This window comes from Aptenodytes forsteri, unplaced genomic scaffold (genome assembly GCF_000699145.1).
Source record: "Aptenodytes forsteri isolate BGI_AS27 unplaced genomic scaffold, ASM69914v1 Scaffold53, whole genome shotgun sequence".
Classification (NCBI taxonomy): Eukaryota; Metazoa; Chordata; class Aves; order Sphenisciformes; family Spheniscidae; genus Aptenodytes; species Aptenodytes forsteri.
The window spans coordinates 12903059-12929959 of record NW_008795909.1 but is presented as its reverse complement, the minus strand read 5'-3'; the positions used below and the strand labels follow the sequence as shown (position 1 = coordinate 12929959).

Below are 26901 nucleotides of genomic sequence, written 5' to 3'. Positions count from 1 at the left end.
GAGTCCCCATCCCTGGAGGTATTTAAAAGACGAGTAGATGAGGCACTTAGGGACATGGTTTAGTGGACATGGTGGTGTTGGGTTGATGGTTGGACTCGATGATCTTAGAGGTCTTTTCCAACCTCAATGATTCTATGATTCTATGATTCTATGATTTTGAACATCTTAATTGCAAGAACCTGTCTAAAGACTTGAACTGGCATCATTATCCTAGGAACATGTAAGAGTAAACGAATCTAAGGAATAATAAAAGGTTTTGACCTCAATGTAGGCATCCTGTATCAAAAACACTTAAAAGTGTACAAAAGATTGACTTCAGGTAATCTCATTCTTTAATATAATCTATTGCTTGGCATAACAATAAGGGTTCTTCTTCAACACAATTGCTGGTTATAATCAATGACAGTAAACGATGCAAGCTTTATATACATGAATGTTTTTCCTGTTAATTAGATAACATTAAGCATCCAAGGAATACAAAGAAGCATTTAATAAGCCTCAAGGTCACATGCTATATAAATCATTAAGCCACTGAAAAATAGAAACCTCTGAAACAAAGACAGGATTCTGAGCTTGCAAGCAGTACAGTCCTACAAAAAGGAAAGCCAGATGGCAAATGGACATCAGATATCAAAACTCAATATACTGAACACAGCCTTTAAATAACAGTAGCAGCCTTTCCCTGGTCAAGTTTTCAACATGGATTGCAATCCTCAACACTGGTCTAAAATTTTCTCCTCTTATTTAGAAAGAAATTTATTTTTATGTAACGTCAGGATTTCTCTTTCAACCATGTCACTGGTTCAGAAAGCAAGACAATTATACATCACACAAAAAGTTCTAGTCTTTCTCCTTTAGCTTTTAACAGCAGATGCCTGCTTATGCCACTATAACAAATATCTTTGAACTGTTTAACTTACTAACACAGTTAAAAGGAAAAAAAACAAAATCCTAAATATGTAATTCATAAAGCAGCATATTTTCGTTAATTAATTTTCTCAAAGTTTACAATATCTGTACTAATTCTCTGTAACTAGATATGTTCTGGATCCATTCTCAGAGAATCTGTGAAAAATAAACATTTGAAACATCTTAAAGACTAACTAAAACCATCTTTCTACTACACTGCAAGGCAAATGATTTTTGTGTGTTTTGCATTTTTATGCTAAATAGTGCAGCTGCAATTGATAAAAAGCAATCAAGCTAATTTAAGTCGATCATGTCCAGGAGGTTCTCATCACTTGTATAAAAATGCTCTCACACTCACTTTAAGGCTTTACCACAGCAAGTAGCTTTTTCCCCACCCCCAAATTTTGGTACCTTAAAGTTCCATCTGCATCTTATGCAACAAAGAAAAGGAAATATAATTCTTATGGAATAAGAATCTCTATAGTTTTACTCTATAAATTAAACTTGTATGTCTCATTTGAATAAAATCTTACGTTGATGGTACCGCTTGAGCATAAATACGAGTTATCACAGTACAGCAACACTGTACCTGCAGTGTACATCGAGGCATCAGGTCAAAGGCAAAGTAAACTTCTAGCTCTCAAAACGCACAACTGTTACCCTCTAAAGCATAAACTGGATTACGTTACTGAGATCATAACATGTTTTGTGTTTATGATTTTGATTTATCAATATGGCACATCACAGCTGCCATCCTGAGTTCCCTCTCAGCTGTTGCATTTGACATTTTAAATGATGACTGTTTGTATTTTAAAATTTTGCATTAACTATTGCTACTGCATTTTAGACCTATAAAACTATTATAGCCATGCAAGAACTCTTTCCTGGATGAGGAAAATCCAACATAATGGATCTGAATTCTGTTATGATTCTTACTCATGTGGCCAACCCCCATGTGCATGTGACTGCTGACACTTTTCAGCCAGCTCAAAAATAATTAAATAAATAAAGAGAGGCCTTGAACTTCAAAGTATGCTGTGCCTTTATTCCTGTTCTCTATGAGATGGTTATGGGGTTCAGTACAGTAACTGGAAATGGAAGCAGAGAACCACATAACCATGCCCTCCCCTGGATGTCTTTCTCCTTCATGAAGAGATGAAGCCAGGTGACAGCAGGTGCTATCAGATTGACTTAAATTGCTGTCATGGCTTCTTTTCATGTTCTCTTTGAGCAGCTGCTCATCAAAACCATTTGTTCACTGTTCCCACAGAAGCAAATAGGGAAAATACAAAAACATCAAGAAAACCCATCTACCAGTAATCCTGCAACTGACCAAGGCAAGGTTTGAAAAACATACCCTGGTCTTCAAATCATAAAAACTGCATCTATCTCAGTGCCAGAAAATAAGAAATTAAAATCACTGAAATAATTTTCCTAATAATTTTTGGTCTACGGTTGACACAAAGTTTTTTGTTGGATAGGAAAGGTTCTCTTTTTATTGACAGACTATGTATGTTTTTTAAATACACTGAACTGTTAAATAACACATCAAATAATAATATAAGCTTTTCATCAAACTGTTTATCTTAGAACTGTAAGTGGATAATAATTCTTGGACTTATGTATGACTAATAACAATTATTGGAATTAATAACACATTGCAACTCTGAACTCATGTTCTAGAAATACTTCTTTTGATTATGCATCAGAACACAAAATTCTTCACAGCAATAGCTAAACCAGCCCAAAACAAAGCCAACTAACTGGAGGAACAAGCAGCACCTACCTTGGGGGTGCGAAGCCTGTCTCTGGAACCTGTGAAATCATACTTGGAGCTCTGTGCCCAGTTTGGACTTGCCCAGTACAAGACAGATATTGAAATACTGGCATGAATCCAACTGAGGCCCCACCTGGATGGTCATGGGACTGGGGCACAAAACGTACCAGGAGAGGCTGAGCCCCAGGTTTCTGCACCCTGAAGAAAACACCACAGGGAGATCTTACTGCTATCTTCAATTACTTAGCGGGAGGGTGAGAGAATCTAGAGCCAAACTATTCTCAAGGGTGCCCTGGGAAGGGATGAGACACAACTGGAACATGGAAATTCCATCTTGACATAGAAAAAACACATTTTTTTTACCACAAGCTTTGTCAACTACTGGAACAGGTGCCTAAAGACATTACGGAATCTCTATCCCTGAGACATCCAAAACTTGACTGGACACAGCCCTGAGCAACCTGCCCTAATTAAGACCTGCTTTGAGCAGAAGCTTGGGCTAGATGACCTCTACAGTCCTGTCCTGGTTTCAGCTAGGACAGAGTTAATTTTCTTCCTAGCAGCTGGTACAGTGCTGTGTTTTGGATTTAGTATGAGAATAATGTTGATAACACACCGATGTTTTAGTTGTTGCTGAGCAGTGCTTACACTAGTCAAGGACTTTCAGCTCCCCATGCTCTACTGACTGAGAAGGCTGGAGGTGCACAAGAAGCTGGGAGGGGGCACAGCCAGACAGCTGACTCAGTACATAAACTGGGGGAAAGCTGGCCAGGGGGGCTGCTGCTTGGGGACTCGCTGGGCATTGGTCGGCAGGTGGTGAGCAATTGCACTGTGCATCACTTGCTTTGTATATTATTATTATTATTAATTCAATTATTAAACTGTTTTTATCTCAACCCACAAGTTTTCTCACTTTTACTCTTCCAATTCTCTCCCCCATCCCACCGGGACGGGGGGAGTGAGCGAGCAGCTGTGTGGTGCTCAGTTGCCGACTGAGGTTAAACCACGACAAGTCCCCTCCCAAGGTACATGATTCTATGATTCATCTGAACTTAAGCCTCAATCTGTCAGTCTCATACACCCCCTGCACTAAAAGCACAGACAACAGACATGCTCACACTAAGCCTGGCACCACAACACACCACACTAGGAAGTACCCACTGGAAGAGGAAGCACCTGCAGACCAACCCTCCCTGAGGATTTCCCCAAAGTCACAGAGATGGGCATGCAGCAACTGGGATGCATGGGCTGAGAGTGAAATGCACTGCATAAGAGAAAGTTAGAAGGTCCCAAAATTCCAGCTATCCTGTGATTTTGTTCATGAGGTGAGTGGTGAGAATTTATTATGTAACTGTGCTTTAATCATCCTTTCCACAATGAAGTTGAACAAAGATGATCTTTCAAGGTTTCCACTTGCCTAAAAACCATTAGAACCACTGCCGACATCAAGCATTTAAAAAGAGAGTTTGCCAGTAACTGCAAAAGAGAAATACTCTAACAAAAATGCTGAAGAATTATGCAACCCAACATAAGCAAAGGAGAATGTCAGATTTCAAATCAAACTATCAGTAACCCATCAAAAAGACAGCTTTTCTTGGGGAAAATCCACCCAGAAAAATTGCAAAAGTTTAAATAAAATACAAGGCAGAGTTTACGTATAGGTACATCCAGAATACTACTTTTATTTTCACAGAATTGTGTTATGTTCAGTGATAGTAAAACCAACAAGAAACATTACTATACTCCCAGTTGATACCCCCAGGGATTCTAGAGAATAAAAAAAACAACTGCCAATGACAGCATATAGAATCATAGAATCATTTAGGTTGGAAAAGACCTTTAAGATCATCAAGTCCAACCGTTAACATAGCACTGCCAAGTCCACCACTAAACCATGTCCCTAAGCACCACATCTACATGTCTTTTAAATACCTCCAGGGATGCTGACTCAACCACATGTTGAGAGTGTGCTGAAAACATGCTTAAAGCATCAGACATTTTGAGAAGTAGGCATGCAATCTGAAAGCTAGTGAAATTCATAAATCATAGACCTGTACACAGGGAAAATCAGGGTAGTGTTGTCCTTTATCATGGCATCCTGCTATATTCGAAGTTGTATTTAGCCATTACTATTCAAGTGCTTTGTTAGCTAGCTATAAGCACTTTCTTTTTTGTTAATGTATTTTATTTTAACCCGATTTCTAATACTTTCAGGAAAGAATTGATAGAAAAATAGAATGACAGAATAATTATAATCTGCTTTTTTAATAACTACGAATTATATTATGCCACTGCGAACAGAAATAAAGACCAGTCTCTTGCCATCACATCTTTATTATACTAAGGCAAAGTGTATTTTAAAGATGAGTTAGCTTGCAAATGGAATTACTCTAACTAAAATGAAAAAGAGGCTGAAAATAAGTAGTACATTGGAATAAGTTAGAATACACACTTACACAAGATTTTAGGACTAGGTGGTGTATTTAGCAAGAAAAGCCCAAGGAATGGTAGTGCTTGATAAACAGAACACAGTCACAATCTTGTGTAGCAACACTAATACTTAGGACCTCACCAGCATCAACAGTAAATGCTTATGTGCAACCCTGGTAGTGGCAATTGCCTCACTGAGGAAGGCTATCAGGTTGGTCAGACATTATTTCCCCTTCATAAATCCATGCTGGCTACTCCCAATCACCTTCTTGTCTGTCATATATTTGGAAATGGCTTCCAGGATTATTCCTTCCTTATTATGACCTTCCCAGGGATCGATGTGAGGCTTACCAGCCTGTAGTTCCCTGGATCCACCTTCTTGCCTTTCTTAAAGATGAGTGACATTTGCTTTCTTCCAGTCCTCAGAAACCTCCCCCAACCACCAGGACCTTTCAAAGATAATTGACACAAAGCCATCAAGCACTTGTAGGCACATTCCAACAAGGCCAAGGCACTTGTGTGTGTTCAGTTTGTTTAAATATTCCCTGACCTGATCCTCCACCGAGGGCAAGTTTACCTGGCCCTGGACTTTTGCACTGGTTTCAGAGACCTAGGATTGCTGAAGGCTAGTCTTACCAGTAAAGATCAAGGTGAAGGCATTCAGTACGTTGGCCTTCTCCGTGTCCTTTAGGATGAGGTCTCCACTCCCATTCAAGTGATCCCAGATTTTGCCTAGTCTTTTGCTGTTGATGTGCTTGTAGAAACCTTTCTTGTTGCCCTTCACATCTCTTGCTATATTCAAGTCCAGATGGGCTTTGGCTTTCTTAACCCTATACCTGCACACTCAGATGGGGTCTCCCTATTCCTCCCAGGTCACTTGTGCCTGCACACACCCCCTGTATCATTCCTTTTTATTTAGCTTCATAATTAAAGGAGGAGGAATGAGAGCTGATTTCAGTTATACAAAATGATCAATTATAAAAATGCATGGTACCAAAACACTATCATATATTTTAACAATTCCTGAAAGCATTCTTTGTCCAGGAAAAACATACATCATTTAAGCTCACCCTCTCACTAGGTATGTGACAGACTGCTTCAAAATTTATGACAGAAAATGACACAAAGTAAACTAGCCCGCTGCCAGACTGCTAGTACACTGAATCATGCTGGAAGAGAAGAAGGTAACAGAGGCAAATGGCACTTCAATGCAGATAGGCCTAAACTTTTGCATGGCTCATAAACCAACACAGCTGCAGGGCTGGGCAACAACCATGAGTCACCAATGTATATGAGTCTAGGTCAAGTCTGGCAAAGATTTCCTGCCTGATTTAAACTTAGTTTATTTGGTCCAATAGCACTTTTCCTAGAAACGGAGGGCAGGTTGACCACACACGTGTCTGTCTTTATTTGTGGCCTGACACTTGGCAGGATAAACTTCATGATGTTTATGTTTATGGTTATGCTTAGGAAAACTACTCTCAATTGTTTCCAGTCTGTTGCAAACATAAACCTACAAGCTGTATTAAATATGCACTATTGTATTTACCACAACTTTATGAAATCATGCATAAAATCCTAAAATGGGATAAAATAAAGGCAACTTCTCCCCCTCCCCCCCCCAATTTCTGGCAATATTTCACAATAAACAAGGAAGCAAACCAATCCTTATATTGAAAGGTCAGCCAGGACCTTATTTACAGGAAAGATAAAACTGGCCTAAAAAAATATATATATATATTATTCAGTAAGAGAAAAGCAATTTTCTCTTATATCAACTATGTAGAAAGACGAAACAGCTCCACAGTGAATTATGTTACTAATTATCTGTGTCTATTAATGAAGAAAATGGAATTTCTTCTAGCCAAAAGAGTAAAATGAAATTTACACTTGCCTCAAAAATGAAATAAATTAATAGTAAGGGAAAAGAATACTTTATTGACTATTACTTTATTACTTTATTGAGCAACCTGGTCTAGTGGAAGGTGTCCCTGCCCATGGTAGGGGGGTTGGAACTAGATGATCTTTAAGGTCCCCTCCAACCCAAACCATTCTATGATTCTATGATTATTGCAACTCAAATAATGTGGATCTGACTAGGTGTTGCAGACAATTAAGGTTTCAATCTTTTATTTTTCTACTTTCTAATCTCAGGAACTTAACTGCTCCTGACATAAAGCAGAGAAATTTAGCTATAAATATTCAAAGACAGAAAATAATGTGGAACTATACCAAGACACAAAATACATGTTCTGTTTGAAATTCAACGTAGCACAGAGTCCATTAAAAACTGCGCACTATGTTACGTTTTAGAGTTCTGAAACATGTAAAGGATCAGTGAAGCGTAATCTGGAGCTCAAATATATCTGAGCGCTTTTTCCTCTACAGTTTCCTTCCTTGGCCTGTAAGGACTCTGCTTATTTTTACATGATTTTGCTATGTACCTAAATTTAAAGATGAAAGATGAACCTCCAATACAAATCTTTCCAGTAGTAATCCATCTTCCATGCAAGCCACTGACCAAAGAGTCACTTCTGTTAGACTGGATATATGTCAAGCAGGCATCATGAACACTTTTTGCAGAAATGCAAATAAAAAGAATCTTAGTAACTTCTATTACTACTAGTAATATCTACCAGAAGTTTTCTTATTACTTTATTATTTGTCCTAAGTTTAATACACATTAGTGTCCTCAGTGAAGAATATTTCAACTGCAATGTTCCTCCAAATTTACTACTGAAAAACACTGTAAATGTTTTACAATATGAATTAACTTTCTCCAATCTTGCTACAAAAAAGTTCTAAATTCAACCACAGACAGTACACATACTTGGAAAACAACAAAATACTATTTATGCAAAAGACTATGAATATATAGAAATGGGCAGATATAACAGATATGGATTTTAATTTCAATCAGGTATTATAGGAAGACAGCGATAGTATTTATGAATACTATAATCTATTCCAGAATCCAATTTAGCGTTGCTCTAACCGTGTTCAGAACAATGAGTAAATGATACAGTGTAAAAGTAATTAAACTAATGGAAAGTATTTTAAGTATTTTCTTGGAACTTCAACAGTTTAAACAGTTTAAAGGGGAAAATAAGCATGCAGTGAACATGATCCAGAACTGTTTTTATTTACAAGCTCAGTCTTTCCCAGCCTATACTGTTCTTGTGCCTGATCTCACAGTGTAGGGCAGCTGGAAGAAAGTAGTTTTTAAAGATAAGAAACAGCTGTTATGCTTGTTTGACCTGAGGAAGAATTTGAAAGACAAAAGCAAGAGGACATGAGAAAGAAAATAGTCTTCATAAATGCAGTATTTGCAGAATTGCTTCAGCCTATTTCTAGCCAACTCTAGTAATAGTATCTGACATGCACCTTGCTTGCATCAAACTTGCTTCCACTGAAAGACAGAAGTAGAAGGGAACCTAGCAAAGGCAATGATGATTCACAAGCCCTATATGAATATCTACAAGAACAACCTATTTTAAAGGAAAATTATTACTGAACTTGGAAAAAAAATCAACACCACACATTACAAAATGTCAGAATTAAGGTTTGCCTCTGCAAATCCGTCTTGACCCCTTATGTTAAAATAGGCAGCCAAAGAATTCCTACAGAAACAGAAACCAAAGCATCCTTATCCATTTTATTCTATCTTCTGATCTACTTCTCAATCCAACTTTACACTAGTACCAACATTTTCAAAACTCTCTAAATACTTGATTTCTAACTCCCTGACTTTATCGTTAGAGCTTAGTTCTACAATACTGAAATACATTTCTAACACTAATCATAGCAGAACTCTACTGGCTCAGACAACGTTTAAGCAGCTCTATACACCAGCGCTGATGTTCCTATCCCAGAGCTCTTAAGTAGTAGCATCTTCTGCAAACCTCCACAGTTCCATGCTCCTTTTTCACTCATTTCCCTCTGATTCTGTAGAACACCTGATTTTCTTCATGAAGCTTTAGATTATTATTAATATTTGACAAAAACCTCCTCTTCTTTCCTTCTCCTGTTAACTGTTAATCCTTCAAATGCATCAGAAATACTTGTTTCCATTTTTAAAACCACTTTTTTTCCACTTTTCTAAATATTTATTTCTTCTAGCATGGTACTGCTTACACAGTTTCTTCTGTAAAACTAAAAATGCTATCACACTGAAAATATTCACACTTACTGTTAAGCAAGAATCTTTCAAAAACAGAGACACAGATCTGTGGGAAAGAGTATACAGTAGAAATTCATCAGGATGCATGCAGAGTCTTTAAACAATTACAGCTGGTGGAATGGACACAGGTAGGAAAAGTATGATCATAAAAGAGCAAGAAACCTACAATATATGGTGTCTGTAACAACATTAGCAAACCTTGGCATTCTCATCACTTTTTACATCCCACGCTTCTTTCTCAAAAATATAGAAATTAACATTGAGAATGATAGGAGTAAATTAATCTTCCGTGTGAGAAAGAGTGCACATTCAACACAGAAGTACAGGGGAAACAATTCAAAGACTTTCTTCTTTATATTTCACAGAACAGATAATAACCAAAGGCAATTATACAGATTCAAGTTACTTAACATCACATAATGCTATTTCTTTAACAAATATTACTGCATTACAAATTTTATTGCATAGAAATAACGTAACTAATGCTAGCAGGGAGAAGGTATATGACCCTGCACAGGAAACACAAATGCAAAGGATTCATTTGAAGAGCTAAGATTTAAGTTATAATGCCATACATTAAAATAAAATGCCATATGTTAAAATAATCACAGGAAAAGAATCAAAGAATCAAACAAATGGAGAACTGCACCACAGTCAACTAACTCAACAGTTTACTAACATAGTTAACCACTTACATGACCAAGGATCTAAAAAGCACATTTTTCAAAGGAGACAGATGATTTCAGAACTTTGTTATAAGCACTTTTTACCTAGTCAAGTCCAACAAATATTAATTAGCATCCTGCCTTTGAGAACATTTTGTATTTTAATTAAATTAAATTCACAGCCTTCTCATTCGCTACGTATGCTTAAATTTTTTTACTTTAAGGACATTAATATCCTTATTTAACTAGGTGCTATCATGCACAGTAGTGGTTTAGCCCAGCTTTTTTTTAAGTGTCAGACCACTATTTTCATGGCTCACTGTGCACAACTTCAATTCCTCCCTGCAACAACTGGAAACTAAGATGATTGTTCCCACATGTCTGTGCCAGCCAATGGTCCACAAGGATTTTTATTTACTAAAGCCTTAAGGCTACACAACTTAACTTAGAGCTGTGAAGTACCAAATCTACTTCAGAAAGACAGCTTTTGCCACACATGTATTATCCTTTGCTTGTCTAAATGAAACAGTACATTTATGTCTGGGTTTCTATTTTGTCCAATTTATAAAATGAAAAAGCAGCTTTCACTTTAACAGCAAACAAAAATGGAAGCCACAAAACTGGAATTCCATTAAGTTTACCACACGAGCTAGTTGAAAATATACCAAATAATGACAATCAAATTATTCAGGAGAAAATACAGCTGTTGCTTCTTTTGCAGGAGATAATTTGTAAACACTTTTTATCTATAGCAATGACAAATCTTTCAAAAATTTTCACAGCCTGCATTACTTGATGATTTTAAGTATGGAAAGTACTACTGAAATGTAAAGTATTATGTAATTATATTATGTTATCACTTGGGACATGAAGTATATAACTTCTGTTTGCCTTAGCTGATCTTATTTAGAGGTTTCCCTAAATATTAGCAGGTCACCTGTGAAACCATTGATCTTTCACAAGCTTAGATTCTTACTTTCATTTTCCACTGTGACACCAAGACCTAGAGATTTCTTTCTTTCTAAAAGTTAAACAAGGCGGGGGGGGACGGGACACCACCACATAGCTATAAGGAAAATATTATTCAGAATCCTACCAAGAAAAGAATCAAAAAGCCATCTGAGGTCTACTGTCAGTATGAGCATCTCCAAAGATTTCTGGACCACCACAGCTGCAGAAGCTTTTCTATTTCAAATGGGCCATATCTCCTATTTTATCAAGCTCTGCTCCTACTGTGAGCATGATTTTTCCTCTGCAGAGATAGAGGGCAGGCTGAGAATGTATCTTTGCACCTACCACAGGCTTGAGTGTTGGGGCTAAGAGCAATTGTGAGCTAAGAACTCTGTTATCTATGTTAGGAAGAACAGATCTCTTCAGTGAAGAAGGATGCTTGCAAACTGAATCACTGATTAAAAAAAGACAGAGTTTGCAGTCTCTGGCCTTAGTCCCAGCACAAAGGCTGAACTGTCCCACATTATATCCCTGCATTGCATTCTTAACATCTATATTAAAAAAAAAATTAAAACAAAACAAAACACAACCCTTACACTGGTATTATGTAAGAGGTAAAACAGCCTACCTTGTCCCTCCCTTTGTATAGCAAACGTTTACCTAGGTGTATGTACCCTACACAAAGATCAGCCTCATTGATGATTTGCTATATTCTTTCATTTTTACCCCAAGACAGCAGACACAAAACACCAGCCACCATTGCCCTTTCCCTCTTTCACTTTTATAAACACAAGAGCCACTTGTCTTTGGCCTTAAGGCCATCCATGGCTTATTCACCCAAACACGGCCCCCCATCTCCCTTCAGTCACAAACTTAATTCACGTCTTCCTTTAAGTGGCTCTAGTCCTTTCTCCCCAGCTGTCCCTTAAGCATAAAAACCAAAACTATGCAAAACTACTTCAGTAACTTCTCCTCACACTTCATCATTATAGCATTATGTGCAAAACTTCATTAACAGTTTCAGACTGGGGGGTTATGTCTACTAGTTATCATACTAATTACAACATCTACAGATTCTTTGTGTTCCCCTTGGTTTTGCACCTACCTGGTGAAATTTCAATACTGTTTTGAGGTGGGTTTTTCTTTGCATTTCTTTGTGTACAGTGCCAATACACTAGGATCATAAGTGGGCCCTTTAGACTTAATCACAATATAAGCAATAGTTTAAGTATACAAAGAATCATTTCTGCAGCAATGCTATCAAAGTTCCTCTCAAAACATCTCTAGTTAGAGCAAAGGTTTTAAATTAGTAGATAACAGTACTAATATTTTTCTAATCATTTCCATCCACTAGAATCAAGCCTAATTGAAGCTTAATTTGTCTTATCACAGTAAATTTTGCTCGGTTATAAAAAGCCATTGATGCTGTCTAATTGAATATTGTTTTAAATGGCAACAAGGTAATATTCTGTAAATCTAAGAACTGGGGGGGAGGGAACCACAGTTATTTATCACTTTAATTAAATAGATGAAAATAAAAAGTGTTTTGACAGTAAGATAAATCTAACATTCATTAAACTATTTGTCCCAAACAACTTGCATAAAGTCTTTACACGTTGAGTATACAGCCCTTATCTTTGTACTTTCATCTTTCCCATTTTCTTTTTCCTGTCTCTGGGCACTACTTTCTACAGGCCCCACAAATGGAACTTCTCCACTCTTTCCGTCACCTTTCCCTCAGGCAATTCCATTTCAATTTTTTATGAAATAAAAATAATGGTGTCCCCTAAAGAAAGACAGAACATTTAAAGCTATTATCAAGAATGGATTCAATCGGGGGGGAAGGGGAGGGATAAATAAATAAATCAACATTTAATCTTTCACTGGATAAATGAACGTTAGTATGTAACTCACAAAGCAGAAAATATACATCTTTGGGACAGTATTACCTATAATGTATTTGAGAAAGCTTCATTGGTAGTACCATAGAGTCACTGAGGTTGGAATGGGTCTCAGGAGGTCACTAGTCCAACCTCCTGCTCAAAGCACGGAGAACACTGAAATCAGACCATGCCATTTGATATGCCTTTGAACAGTCAAGCCTTGAAATCCTCCAATAGATAGACAGACAAAAAAAACTCACTTTGCTTCACAGTTTACTTCTGTTTAAATATAGCATTTTTCTAATCTAAGCGTTCTTTCAGTTTAACTCTTTGAATTTACTGCCTTGCCACTGTGCTGCTCTCTCCTGTTCTAAACTGTCACAGGGGCCCACAAAACGTGAAAACTGTATAGAAAGTGAAATGGCTGGCAAATTTCACCTGAGATAAAGCTTGGTTTGAAATATGCAACACGCTGTCAAGAAACCTGTGAACAGCTGCGGAGTGACAGAGAGAGTAAATGGTACACAAGTCTCTAGAACAGTGCTTTTTACAGTGGGTGATCTTTCCTTTGCATGCACAGCAGATCTACCAGAACAATACACTGGCAGTACAGCAAAGAGACCACACTGAAGTATCTGGCCCACCCTGATTTGAAACAAGAAAAATCACAAAACAATAGAAAAATACAATTTTGAAGTAAAACTCTAACTTAGAAAAATAAAAATGTGAGAGTGAAATAACCGTAGTTATACCATTATTATTATTATTATTATTGTAAGATTAAAAGCAGATTTACATTTCAAGCAATATCAAATATCAACATTGTAATATAAAGAAAACTAAAGTGTTTGTAGTTTTGTTCCAAGTATTTTGTGCTGTCTGCTCTTATTTGCTCTTAATGCAAACTAAGAACTGCCAAGAAGTCAATCATTTCACAGCCCTTCTCTATAAACAGATTTGTTTAAAAGAAAAAACAGATTGTAATAAATACCTACTATAATCACCTTTCCTCTTCATTTTTATTAGGTTTTCTATATTAATACATGTGTGCTGAACACATCAGTATTCAGTTACAGTACAGACTTCACCTATTTTTCTAATCCATTTTCTCCATTGACAGGACTATGCTCACAATTTACAAAATTTCTTTGTAGACATTTACTTATTTCACAGTTCATTAACCTTCAAACAGCACACCTGCCAGTTTGCCTGTGTCTTATCTAAAGCAATGACACACTAACTAATAAAGTGCTAAGTATGTTTGTCAGAATTGCTTATGAAATGAATGTTTTTCTCCACTGAGCTACCCAGCTGAAATGAATGTATTTGCATCAATTTATGTAAGTTTTTTTCATGGTGGTAAGAGCAGTAGTTAAGTGCCAGTCACTGCAAATATGCACAAATATAGTCTCAGACTGTACTGTCTACCACTTTTTAATGTATACAAATGGTAGTGTCTCATTTTTTTTTAAATCATCAAAAAGGATCATTTGTGCTGTTTAACCTATTTCCTGCTGCAGTAACAGCACAAGGCTTCATTTAAAACTTAACATCTATAGCTTTTTCACAACAGCAAGGAAAATCTCAGCAAGTCTAATATTCTTCCTTTTAGCAACTCTCTATGGAGCACAGTGACATTTTCAGTGTTCTGTAGCTGGAGTAGCCTGACCTTGGCTCATTTTTATCTGACCTCAGGGTTTTCACATCATTAATAAAGAGATAATCAAAACAAAGGCTATATACATTAGGGTAGGAAAAGTTTGCATAGTTTGGCACTATTATCATACATACCCTTAAAAATGGAACAAAATGAAATGCATGTAGCAGAGGTGGTGAACCTTCTAGGGACTGGTTCCAAACATTTTTCCTACTGGCAATAAACCATTTTCAGACCTCCCAACTCTGACCACCATGATAGTTATTACTTTACAGGATTATAATTTTTTGTTTCAGCTGTCAATAAAAACTTCAGATAGCTTTTTAAGTCAAATAAACCTATTAAAAAAAAAACCAAAACACTGACATCACTGAGACAACAGAAATACCGTGCAAAAAGCACATCATGTTTAGATCTAGACTTACTTACTTTTGGTTTTAAATTTTCTCACATCATGTGACAAACTGCCATTGTACCTGAAATCTGATCCAATTACCATTGTTTGAAGGAAATTAACTATACTCATCAAAAAAATCCAGATGTCTTCTTATTTCTGATGATATACATGCTATAATACATGTAAAACAACTATCTGAATAAACAGATAAACAGGCTAGTCATGCTTCTCAATAGTAGTCAACATTCTGCAGAGATTAAGAATCATTATAACTCTGCTTACACTTAATTTCTGACCATTGAAACAAACTATGTAAAAATGAGCTCAAACTTAAACTATACTTTTAAAGTAGCAATATTTTCTGAGCTAATTTTGCTAAGACATCATGAAAATTCCAGACTTGAAATGTTCCAAATATAATCTATTTTACTGAATAACAAACACTGATAGAATTCACCAACAAAGAAAGTGAAACTAATGAACTTCCAGGGATACCTGAACTACAAGAAACTATAATTAATACCAACAGATTACTTCTAAGCCTCATGCCCTATTAGACCTGGCTTGCGAGAACCATGGAGGGAGGTGGAGGAGTATCAAGTAGAATCAGAGGGCTCAAGTAGAACTAGTATTGTATCCCAGGGGTCAATACTGCATGCAGTCCTGTTCAACATCTTCAGTAACGATCTGGATGATGGGGCAGCGTGTAGACTTAGCAATTTGGTGATAGTACAAAACTGGGAAGAGCAGCTGATACACCAGAGGGTGATGCTGCCGTTCAGAGGGACCTCGACAGGCTGGAGAAATGGGCTGACAGGAACCTCATGCAGTTCAAGGAAAGGAAATGTAAAGTCCTGTACCTGAAGAGGAACAACTCCATGCACCTGTATATGCTGGGGTCCACCCAGCTGGAAAGCAGCTTGGCAGAAAAGGACCTGGGGTCCTGGTGAACACCAACTTGAACATGTGCTAGCAATGTGCCCTTGCAGCAGAGGAGGCTACCAGTATCCTGGGCTGCATTAGACCAAGTATTGCCAGCAGGTCGAAGGAGGTGATCCTTGCCCTCTGCTCAGCACTCGTGAGGCCACACCTGTGGCCAGTTCTGGGGCTGCATTAGGAGGGGTGTTGCCAGCAGGTTGAGGGAGGTGATCCTTCCCCTCTATTCATCACTGGTCAGGCCACACCTGGGGTATTGTGTCCAGTTCTGGGCTCCTCAGTACAAGAGAGACATGGACATACTGGAGAGAGTCCTGTGAAGGGCCACGAATATGATTAAGGGATTGGGAGTATACAAGAGAGACATGGACATACCTGGAGAGAGTCCTGTGAAGGGCCACAAAGCAATTAAGGGATTAATTAAGGGCTTTATTAAAGAATGGGAGCATCTCTCATATGATAAAAGCCTGAGAGAGCTGGGACTGTTTAGCCTAGAGAATAGAAGGGGGATCTTATCACTGTGTATAAATATCTGAAGGGAGGCTGTAAAGAAGATGGAGCAAGGCTCTTCAGTGGTGCCCAGTGACAGGAGAAGAGGCAATGGGCACAAACTGAAACACGGGAGGTTCCCTCTGAACATCAGGAAACTTTACTGTGAGGATGACTGAGCACTGGCACATGTTGCCCAGAGAGGTTGTGGAGTCTGCATCCTTGGAGATATTCAAAAGCCATCTGGACATGGTCCTGGACAACCAGCTCTAGGTGACACTGCTTGAGCAGGGGGGTTGGACCAGATGACCTCCAGAGGTCCCTTTCCAACCTCAACCATTATGTGATTCTATGAATCACATCCTGTTGCATCATATGCAGTTGCTGTCTCCAAAACCTGAAGATAACCTGCAGAGTACCATTATTAAGCTAAATAGTAATAAAAGGCTTGTTATGAAGTAACTGAGATCCTGTTGAGGATTTCTTTTATTACAGGATTTACTAAATTGATTTAATTACAACAAGGTGATTACAAAGTAATCCTACTTAGGCAGGAAGTTGACACTGCAACTACCAATACCTTACTCAGCTCAGGATTAGAACTGGCCTTTAATGGTTACTTTCATCTCCACAAAGAAGCCCTTCAAGGCAGGTTATGAGCATGTTTTAGGACAGCATAAAATTCTACAGTGATAATTAACAAAAACTATCTATTCTACAAATAGACAATGTGGACATGCAGGAAGAAAAGAGTGCGGCTTAATGCAGGCCAAAATGTTATTAGATTTACTCCTCTGGGAACGACCAACAATAGCTTGTACAGTACAAAATTCCTTCCATAATGATTTCCACCTGCTGGAGGGCTGCCATTCGCCCTGCATCTCCCTGCAGCTGCTTTCCCATCTGCTGCTAGAAGCCATTGCCCTCCCTTTAGATAAGACTTGAGGCCTGGAGATATAAGATTCAGTTGCTCTAAGCAAACAAAATCTTTTCCCAATTCCTGGTTGCAGAGAACGAAACCTGCTGTGTCTAGAATCATTGCTGGATTGCTACCACAGCACAGTCTAGGCCTTAGCTTAATCAGCTTAAAACCCAGGTCTCAGAGAAAGCCCAGCTGGCAAAGCAGTATTTTTATTCCTCATTCATCTACACTGGCAGGCCACATGCTTGATCACCATGTAAATGACACTTGCTCATTTTCAGGTCTTTGGTAAGAAGGATCCTGGTTTTAGTGCATAGAAAGCCCCTCTATCCTATCACAGCTCTCTCGTTGCAGGGATGGTATTTCCTGCAGGAAATGTATGAGCTTCATTAGAGGAGCTTTTTATTTGTTGTTGTTTTGTTATTTAATTTAACACAGCTTAATATATATATACCAGAAACAAAACATTGATGGCCTCTGCTGATACTTGGAACTAGCCCACATTTAGTCTCTCAGATACAACCAAATTAATATGTTCAGCAAAGATTCATATGAGATATAAACATTCCCTCTACTCCCCCAGAGTTCTCCAAACTAAAGATTAAGTGGAAATGTAAAAGGTCCTTTTGAAAGACAGGATATTTCTGAGTACTGAAGACAGACATTGTTGAATTATATGAAGTTGATATTTGTGAAGTGATTACCAAAAAGGCTCCCCATAAAACAAAGAGTAGGTATAAAGGGAGTTCAGGAAAATTTTACTCTAAGGCATCATTTTGAACTTTCCTGTCTTGCTGCATCACATTTAGTTTGTACAGGATGTAACAGAAGAATGCAGCACAAAGGCATGAATTTGTTAATTGAAATGTACAATGAAGCATACAACAAAACAAACAAAAAATGACTTCATTCTTATTGCCACATATTGGCCCACTGGTCAGTCAAAATATATGAAGGGCAAATAAGCAGGCAAAAGAAAGAAGAGAAAAAAGGAGGCATTTCCATCCTGAATAAGAAAAAGTGCAAGCAGCACAAACAGCCTGTTTTCAACCGTCTCATAACTAACACTAGGAACAAGATCAGCTCTAAAAACCCTCAAACTTATGGCACCCAATGAGTGGTCTACAGCCTTAGTAATTAATTTTTATTGAGGTGTCTTCTTGTCGCTTATGTTAACGATGTGTTCTTTCTGGTTTTGTCTAAATATTGATAAGAAACAAGGACTTTGGCCTACAAAGGAGTAAACATAGCAATCTACAAATTCAGCCGCTGTCCAGCTTTTGTGTTCCTCGGAGCTCCATCACATTTATCCAGAACGCCCACAGTTTAACAGACTCTCTCTCCAATAACCTGCATACCCAGTCTGGAAGTTGTAATATAATAGTTTATGGAGAAGAGACATTCTGGCAATCATTTTTAACCAGAAAAACTCCCTAGCACACAGCAGGGTGGTAAGGAATGTGCCAAAACCCTGAGGGTCTTAAAAATATGTAACAATAGAACATCATTAGAACATGCATGTCAGCCTTGAAGAATCTTATTTTCTAATCTGTGAAATTGCTTGGACACAGAGATCTGTCACTTGTTTTCATGATTGTTAGAGAAAGCAAGTAACATTCTCACATAGTTACACAGCAATTTATGACAAATCCTGTGTTTGGTTATATGAGCATATTTCTTATGGCTAGCTGAAAGCTGCTGTAAGACTCTATTCCAGGAAACAAGACTGGATAGCTCAGTAGTTTTAAGGAGCTCTTGATTCAAAGTCTATTCAAAAGAGGTGAAAAGTATGTTCAGGCTAGCCACATATTTTTTGCGAGCCTCAATATTATTTAACTCCAGAAACCACTCTTCATTTCTAACCCCTGAATATCTGATCTTCTAGATGGAAAGTTGTACAGCCTGTGACATGCCTACAACAATCTTGGGGCTTTAAAATAACAAGCAAAAGTACTGTTCTTTCCTGATAAGTCCTGGCTTGAGAAACTAACGGGTACACAGTATGCTTTATTTCTACCTACATAACATAAAAGTAAAGATCTTTTTCAGCAGATTTGAGATGCACTACATCTCTACCATAAAGTACAGGAAACTAATAAAACGTTCAGTGCATCTTAAATGGATAAAAAATGAGATGTAATTAATATTGCCCAAAGTATGCACATTACGAAAGTATTTCGAGATCAGGTAAATTGCTGACATAATTTAAGTTGAACACAGGTTATTTAAAGTCTCCGCCTCATAGGTTAATGGTGCATATAAAAGCATACCCTGTAATGCTATCTTTTCAAAAGTAAATAGAAGAAATCTTGAGGCAAGTGAAGTTATTTCCCATTTTAAGTCTGCTATTAGATCAAAATTATTTGGTAAACTCTTTCAAATAGTGGCTGCATCAATACATGTGTATAACTGGAATTGGAACTTGTTTTCTTTATATTGCTTCTAATGCATCTTGAGATGTATCATATCCCAAAATGAAGTCTGGTATTAACCCAATACTCAGAGGCCTTTATTTTCATATGATCTCCTAGAAAAAAAAAAAAAATAGTTACATTAATGTGACCCTTCTGCCAAAAGCCTCCTGTACATGAACAATTACAGCAAATTTTAACTAAAATTACTTCCCATAAGAGGTGGACATAATTCACCAACTTTCCCCAATTCCCTTTACAAATATATCTTAAAAAGAGAAAAGAAACTCAAAAAACTGTTGTCTACTACACCCTACTGAAAGCAGAAAATGGAAATCACCTAGATTTCTATGGGGAATTTAAAACAGTTTGCAGTGTTTCAGAGCTTCATAAATTTATGAGGTAATGTAATTACTGAAGGCTGACAACAATGCATATGAAATAAAACCCACAATTTCTGAAGATTCAGTCACAAACAAATTCAGGCTCAATTGATTTAGCAAGTCCATGCAGAGACAGCCTTAACTGTCTAGAACCAAGATATTCTATGAGGACATTTATGAGTTGTTTTGCTTCATTTTTAAGTCTCATATCTGCAACAACCCACCTAGCTTACAGTGTTATTTCATTCAGAAACAAACCAAGGCTTGTCATCAGAATGCTTTGGATTATACAGAAGTAAAGGGTTAATTAAAATAAATAATCAAAACCAGAAACTGATATCTTCCACTGAATAGAAATTATGCTGAACATATCTTTCACTAATCCTATACCTAAACAGATTTTTTTTTTCATTGAAAGCTGGAAGAATCTCATATTATTTGTACAAAATATCACAATCACTTATATCACAAATAACATTATATTAGGCCAAACAAAAGGGATTCATTTTCTGCTATTATAGAGCATTCCTTCTATCAAGCTACCTCTCTGATCATTTTAACATTTATTTTTCATTTGGTTTCCCTGAGAGACTAATAACAAGGAGACACAATACAACCGATTGTCACCTGCATTCAACAGGCAATTACAGCCAATTTTAACTTATATTGCTTCATGTAAAAGTTTCGAGCTCAACTGCCTTATGTAGAAACTGGGAAGAACAGGAATTGAACACCTGTCAGAAACCAACTAGTTCTCCACCAGGACTGCACAATCCCAGCAGCCCTTCATCAAGAGCACTGTTGATTCAGTTCTTTTTACCACTGCCCATCTGCCAGCCATAAGACTGTAATGCCTTGAATACATACCAGTCTGATAAAGAATTCGGCAATCAAATTAGTCGAGAGCCAATGGATTCATCACTATCCTCAGCAGCATGACAGGTAATACAAACCTTGCAAAACAGATTTGCACAGCCGAAGATTTAAAATATATAATCTTTACTACTCAAAAGCCAGATTGAGATCTGCCAAAATTGCTGAAGTTTTTACCCTTGTTCTATTATTATTATTTTGTATTATATACATATGCTGTCTGGCTTATTAAACACAAGCTGGAAATTCCAAGATTTCATCTGTATCTTCTTAATATACAGAGGAAAGACATACAGCACAGAGGGATAATCAGAATCTTAGAAATATTTATTTCCTGCTTCCATGAGAATGACGAGTTTAAGCTGGTTTATCTCCTAGAGCTTTGTTAGCCAGAAATTTGAAACATTCTTTAAGATTCCTGTATACCTTAAATAATACATTTCTCTGAATAGAAACTATTTACACTGTATGACTGAATTTCACAGGTATTGCTGTTTCTTGAAAGGGGTACACACATTAAAAATAAAATGAAGAGTTACAATAGGAATCAATCTAATCAGTATTGTGTGCTCCAAGTCTATGAAGTTTTTTTAAAATCCCAGGAAATGAACTAATGGACAATATTTTTAACACTGGATCTACACATTCCATCAAATTTGACAACCATCTCAACCTTGTATTCCATTACCCATATTTTTATGATCTGACTTTGTAGGTACATACATAACTAATGCACTGGTCTGTTTTAAAGACTGAAATTATTCATATTTTAAAAAAAAGTGTTGATTGAACTCGAAACAATAACCACAGATTAATATCATGCACGCTTCAACAGATCCCTTCAAAATACATCAGTAACTTCACTGTTCAGAATAGAAATACACAGTAGAAAAGAAGCATCAGGCCATAGCAACTGAAAGGAAAACTCAGTCAAATAATAGATGAAGAAACAAGGAATGAAATCACAACAATCAAGTCACTAAGGCCCAGTTCCCCCCATTGAAGCCAATGAGAATTAGGCACATTTTCTTAAAATGCAATCATAGGTGCTTCTAAGAAAATTCTAGAATGAGAGCTGGTGTACTACCAAAAATATATACCAAATATATTGGCATTTAAAGGGTTTTAATTTATTTCACTATTCTTTAACAAATTGCCTTCTACACAGACTTGCAACAAACACATCATCACCTTAACACATGCTATTAACTAAATATTTCTATTGCATTTTATGATTAGAAGATACAATACCTCTGTCTGAAGTATGGCAGCTCTCTGTTCTTTGGCAGTAAGTGACTCTTTAAGCACTTCAATGTGTTGCTTGCAATCTGAATTCTGATTGCTAAGGGTTTCAAGCTTAGTTTGTAAGGCAAGAAGTTCTGATTCTTTCTTTGAGAGTTCTTGTTTCAGTTGGTCAATCTGTAATGGGGAAAAAAAGAAAGGTTAGATCATTAATTTCATTTCCAATTCACAGTTGCACTTGATATCTGAAAGGTGTGAATGACTGTGATATAATACAATTCAGACACCTGTAAATTCTGAAGAGAATTAAGATTCAGACTTTTTACACTCACAACTTGAATTTAGTTTCTTGTAATTTAACGTACCCTGTTTTAAGAATGATTGTCCTGCTGTTGCAGAAGTTAAAAGGAAACTCTTAAAGATTATACATGATGATTTGGCCTATAAATTCACCATGGACCTCACTTAAGTTCAAAGGAATTTATCCTGTGTGAGGCAAGTCTGGCAGGACAGAAAAAATGTGTTCATAAAAGTAAAAATTCAATCCAATAGCCTATTCCTTCCAACAGCATGATTCTTGTGACTTACCATAGGCCAGAGTGAATCAAGGTTTTTTAGGAGCCTGATAAGGAAAAGCAGGCATCTTTGTAAGGAAAGGAAAAGAGAGAAGTGGAATTTTAACCTTACTTTTCTTGCAAACATGTTGCTGCCCACCATCCCCACCTCCTTTTTTCCTCTCTGGCAGTTCATATGGAATTCTCAGTTACTAGGAAAGCCAAGCCAAAGTGATTAACTTAAGAGAAGTCTGGGGAAAACGTTATAAAAAAATTCCACAGAGTGAAAGGTCTGTGAGGTTGTAAAAGCATATCCTAGGGGAAACGGCAGAAACCCAGTCACTAAGAAGGAGCTTCTGAATTTAAGTGAATTTAAGGTTCATCAGTAAATGTCATGGAATTGTGATTATTCTTCCCTTCCCACAATGATAAATGGGAGGGGTAGCCACAGAACGCAAAAGTGGCGTGGATTTAGAATACATGAATCTAAACAAAGCACTGGACAATACACAGAATGATGCTAAAGGATGGTGAATTAGGTGACATACAACTATTCATCTTAAAGTCCTGTGAAATAACACTGGTCACCAGATGAGTTCAGATATATCATCTCATGAGGATTATTTGAAATAAAACGCCTCAGTGCATCTGCATAACTCAGAGAAACCACACTTCCTTTGTATTTGGAAAGTTTCCTTGATGACTGTAAGGCCTAGACATTTTTCTTTAAAATTCAAGTTTCAATTCTGCAGCAACCAGAGAAGTGCTAGAAGAGCTCTTTCCATTCTCTCCCATCAGTTGCATCCCAACAGACATTTGGGATGCAAGAAGCCTAGAAGGGCTACATGGAAGGTGATTCAAAAATCCCCAGGAAAAAAAAGAACATGTATCCACAGGCAGATACTAGTCAATCACATCCTAAAGATCCACATACTAAAATATTTCACAGGTTCAATGTTGTATGGCACAGTCACTGGAAACATTTACTGCTGATCAAAATATTTCTATTTAGTTCTACATTGCAACTGTATCCATAAAAATTAAATTAAAAAAAATGTTTCTTCCAACTATAGTCCATATGCACATCTAATAGATTTATTCCTTATTTCTCTTTATAAATCTTAATATGTTTGTCTAGCTGGTTAAGGTACTTGGCTAGGCACCCCTGAGCTACTGTATAAAATCAAGAATCTATACTGGCATTAAAAGCAATCACCTTCGCAGTCTGAAAATATCAAAATAAGAAAAGGAAAGTACAAAAAACAGATGTCAAGAAAATGTAAAGAGTGCAGTTAAGAAACTGCTAGAGAAAACTTTCTCTCGAAAGCAAACCACCTTCCTCCATCCCTTGCCAGAACTTGTAAGCAAGTATGGCAACCAAGACAAAAACGCATACAAAATGAACAACGGGAAAATCTGTCTACAAGATATAAAGACAAAACGTAGATCTGCAGCCAATCTGAATTACATCACATGCTTTATATGAGACCCATGTGAACATCACAGACGCTTAATCTCTCCTAGAAACTCTTCCCGCTTTTTTCCATGACACAACCCACACCCTGAGAAATAATCAGCCAGAAAAAATAAAGCTTCATTTTCATTGCAGGTATGTTCTTTGTGTTTCAGAAACAGAATCTGTTTAGATAATTCTTCATTTTCATTGCAGGTATGTTCTTTGTGCAGAAACAGAATCTGTTTAGTATAAAGTTCTGGCTATAAAAAAAAAAAAAAAAAACTGTGTTGAATAATTTGCTTTTGGCTGGTGTTTTATCAAAATGAAGTCTAATGGTGAAAATACACTAAAACTTCAATTTTAAAAAAATAAGCATCAAAAATACCAAAGGCATACAAAGAAACCACATAACTTTTTAAAAGACATTTTTAGGCCTGGGTATATTTGCTTTTTTAAAGTTCTGCATTATCTATTAATGTTTAAAAAAAATTAAACGGGGCACGAAATAAATTTCTGTCTCCAGCAGATGTCCAAACATTTTCACTTTGCTATATCTTAAGTGGTATGGAACACCAACAGTCATGATTCAATATCATCTCCTGATCTCAGTACAAAAGAAAAGACAAAGGCAAAAACATTTCTGTACTTTATAAAGACTTCAGTGAAGATAACCTACAAGTCTGGGTATAAGTGCTGTAGCATCTAAAGAACTCCAGGTTTGTCCTCTGGTCCTGACCTTCGCACTATCTCACATATTTCATATGTGTAATTTGCCTGTCACCGCTTTTTCAATATTGCCCAATATGATCTTGCTTCACCTTTCCTGAAACCCTAGTTCCTTTGTTTTCCTTCTCAATTTATGATTCTCTGTCACCTCCCATAATTTCAGTTCCTTAGATACCAGCATTTCCAGAAAACCATTATCCTTTTTCTTACATTATTAGTTTTACACACCAAAATCTTACATGATATTACATAGAGTAACTGGGAAACAAAGAAAACAAAACAAAACAAACAAAAAATCAGAGCTTTTCCCCTGAATATTGCACATTAAAATTAATGGGCTAAATCTTTAAGTAAATAATTCCATTAAATGAAATTATGCTGATCTACGCATCATAAGGATTTGGTCTTAAGTGACAAATGACAACTGTTTTTTAAAGTGAAGGATTTAAGTAAAGAAAAAACAGTAGCAAAGCAAATCAAGTGAAGTGGATGCATACAGTAGACTCTACAAGTCTATCTGTAGATACTACAGGTTATATTGGTCAAGGTCTATTTTTAAAGTGTTTATCATATTTCCAGGCATATCCACAAAAAAATGCTGTAGTTCTTTTCCTGCATATTTCTTCTACAGGATCATCTAGAACTTGCATGCCTCCTTCATGCAGTGTGAAAAGCTCTTATACACAGACATTAATTACAGAGCGCCTTGTTACAGCCTAACCAATTCTTAAAACTCATCTTAACAGTAATTTGCTGAAGTTGTACTGAACTATCACTAGATTTTCATACTTATTCCTGTCGATAGCATGAGAGTTCTAATACTCAAAGAACTACTTAAATTCCAGAGTGCAAACTCGCACCTGAAAAAAATGCATCAGTGTTCCTTTAAATATCTGACTGCTAGCCAAAGGACAAACCCCAGTAAGAGAAGGAAAGTCTTGCAAAGCAGAAATTATTTTTAAAAATGCATACCATCCTATATGTTTTCTTCATATCCTTAATGAAGATATTTGAAGCTTCATATCCCTTAGTCATGAAAACTTTAAGACTTGTTTTGACAATTTCTGTATCATGTGAGTGACGGCAATTTTTGTCCCTTCACAAACAGAGCAAGGAGAGTCCTCATCAAGTGGGCAAGAAAAAAAAAAATCTAAGCAAGTTTTCTTTCTCATTTCTACAGCTTCTATTTAACTGCAAGTCAAAATTAAAGCCTATATATTTGGAAGGAGTGAATATTACTAAGAATTAGTTAAGAAAAGAAACACTTCCCAACATTCTCTGCCACTCACGTACAATAAATAATATTCACTATTGGCCTCCATTTAACACCTTCCCCTTTATTTAAATCAAGGACAGGTTTAAAACAAGTGATATTTCAAGAATAAATGTGAAGTATTAAGAGCTTTATAGCACCTAAGATTGTTAAATGTGAGAAGAGTTTTGTTCTGCTCTTTGCCATCAATCAAGACTTCTGTTTATCAGAATTTATCAACAATCTCAGGTTCAACAGATCAGGTATAATAAGATCTGTTTGCTGACAGCTACATAAATACTTTTCCACCTTGAAGGGTTCTCAGATGAATGGTAAAAATAATATCTTCTGCTGCAAATCTCAATTTTAAGTGGAAGAAAAGGACTGGTGAAAGAAAACAGACAAAGTTTCATCAGAATGTGGCATTTATCAAAGATCAGAAGACTGTGACAAAACAAGGCATGTTTAACAGTCTTCTCATTCGTCTGCTTTCTGTGCCACAGAAATATACTGAAGCTTTTCCTCTCAAAAACATCAGAAGATTGTTAATAAAATACCAGGCTTTGTACATTATTTTTATATCAACAGATTTGCTGAGATGCATTACAAGTTTTGCTGTAAATTACTAATACTGAATTGCTTTGAAATTAATGATGTTTAAATAAACAAAATAATTTTCCTGTTGATAATGCTACTTAGGAACTTTAGCTACTTTCAGTAGCTTAAGAGCTACTTTTTTCAACAGAATAAATATATTCTTTGATTTTTTTAAAGTTTTTTTAATAAATCTGGATTAATTCCACATGGA

General features: G+C 36.6%; 1 protein-coding gene across 1 annotated transcript in view; it reads right to left on the bottom strand.

The window, feature by feature from the left end:
- The window catches only part of ERC2 (ELKS/RAB6-interacting/CAST family member 2), a 496513-nt gene that overhangs the window by 320254 nt on the left and 149358 nt on the right, over positions 1 to 26901 (bottom strand). The window contains exon 7 of the mRNA XM_019473456.1: positions 22115 to 22282. Coding sequence (XP_019329001.1) covers positions 22115 to 22282 — 168 coding nt within the window. The remainder of the gene's footprint in view (positions 1 to 22114; positions 22283 to 26901) is intronic.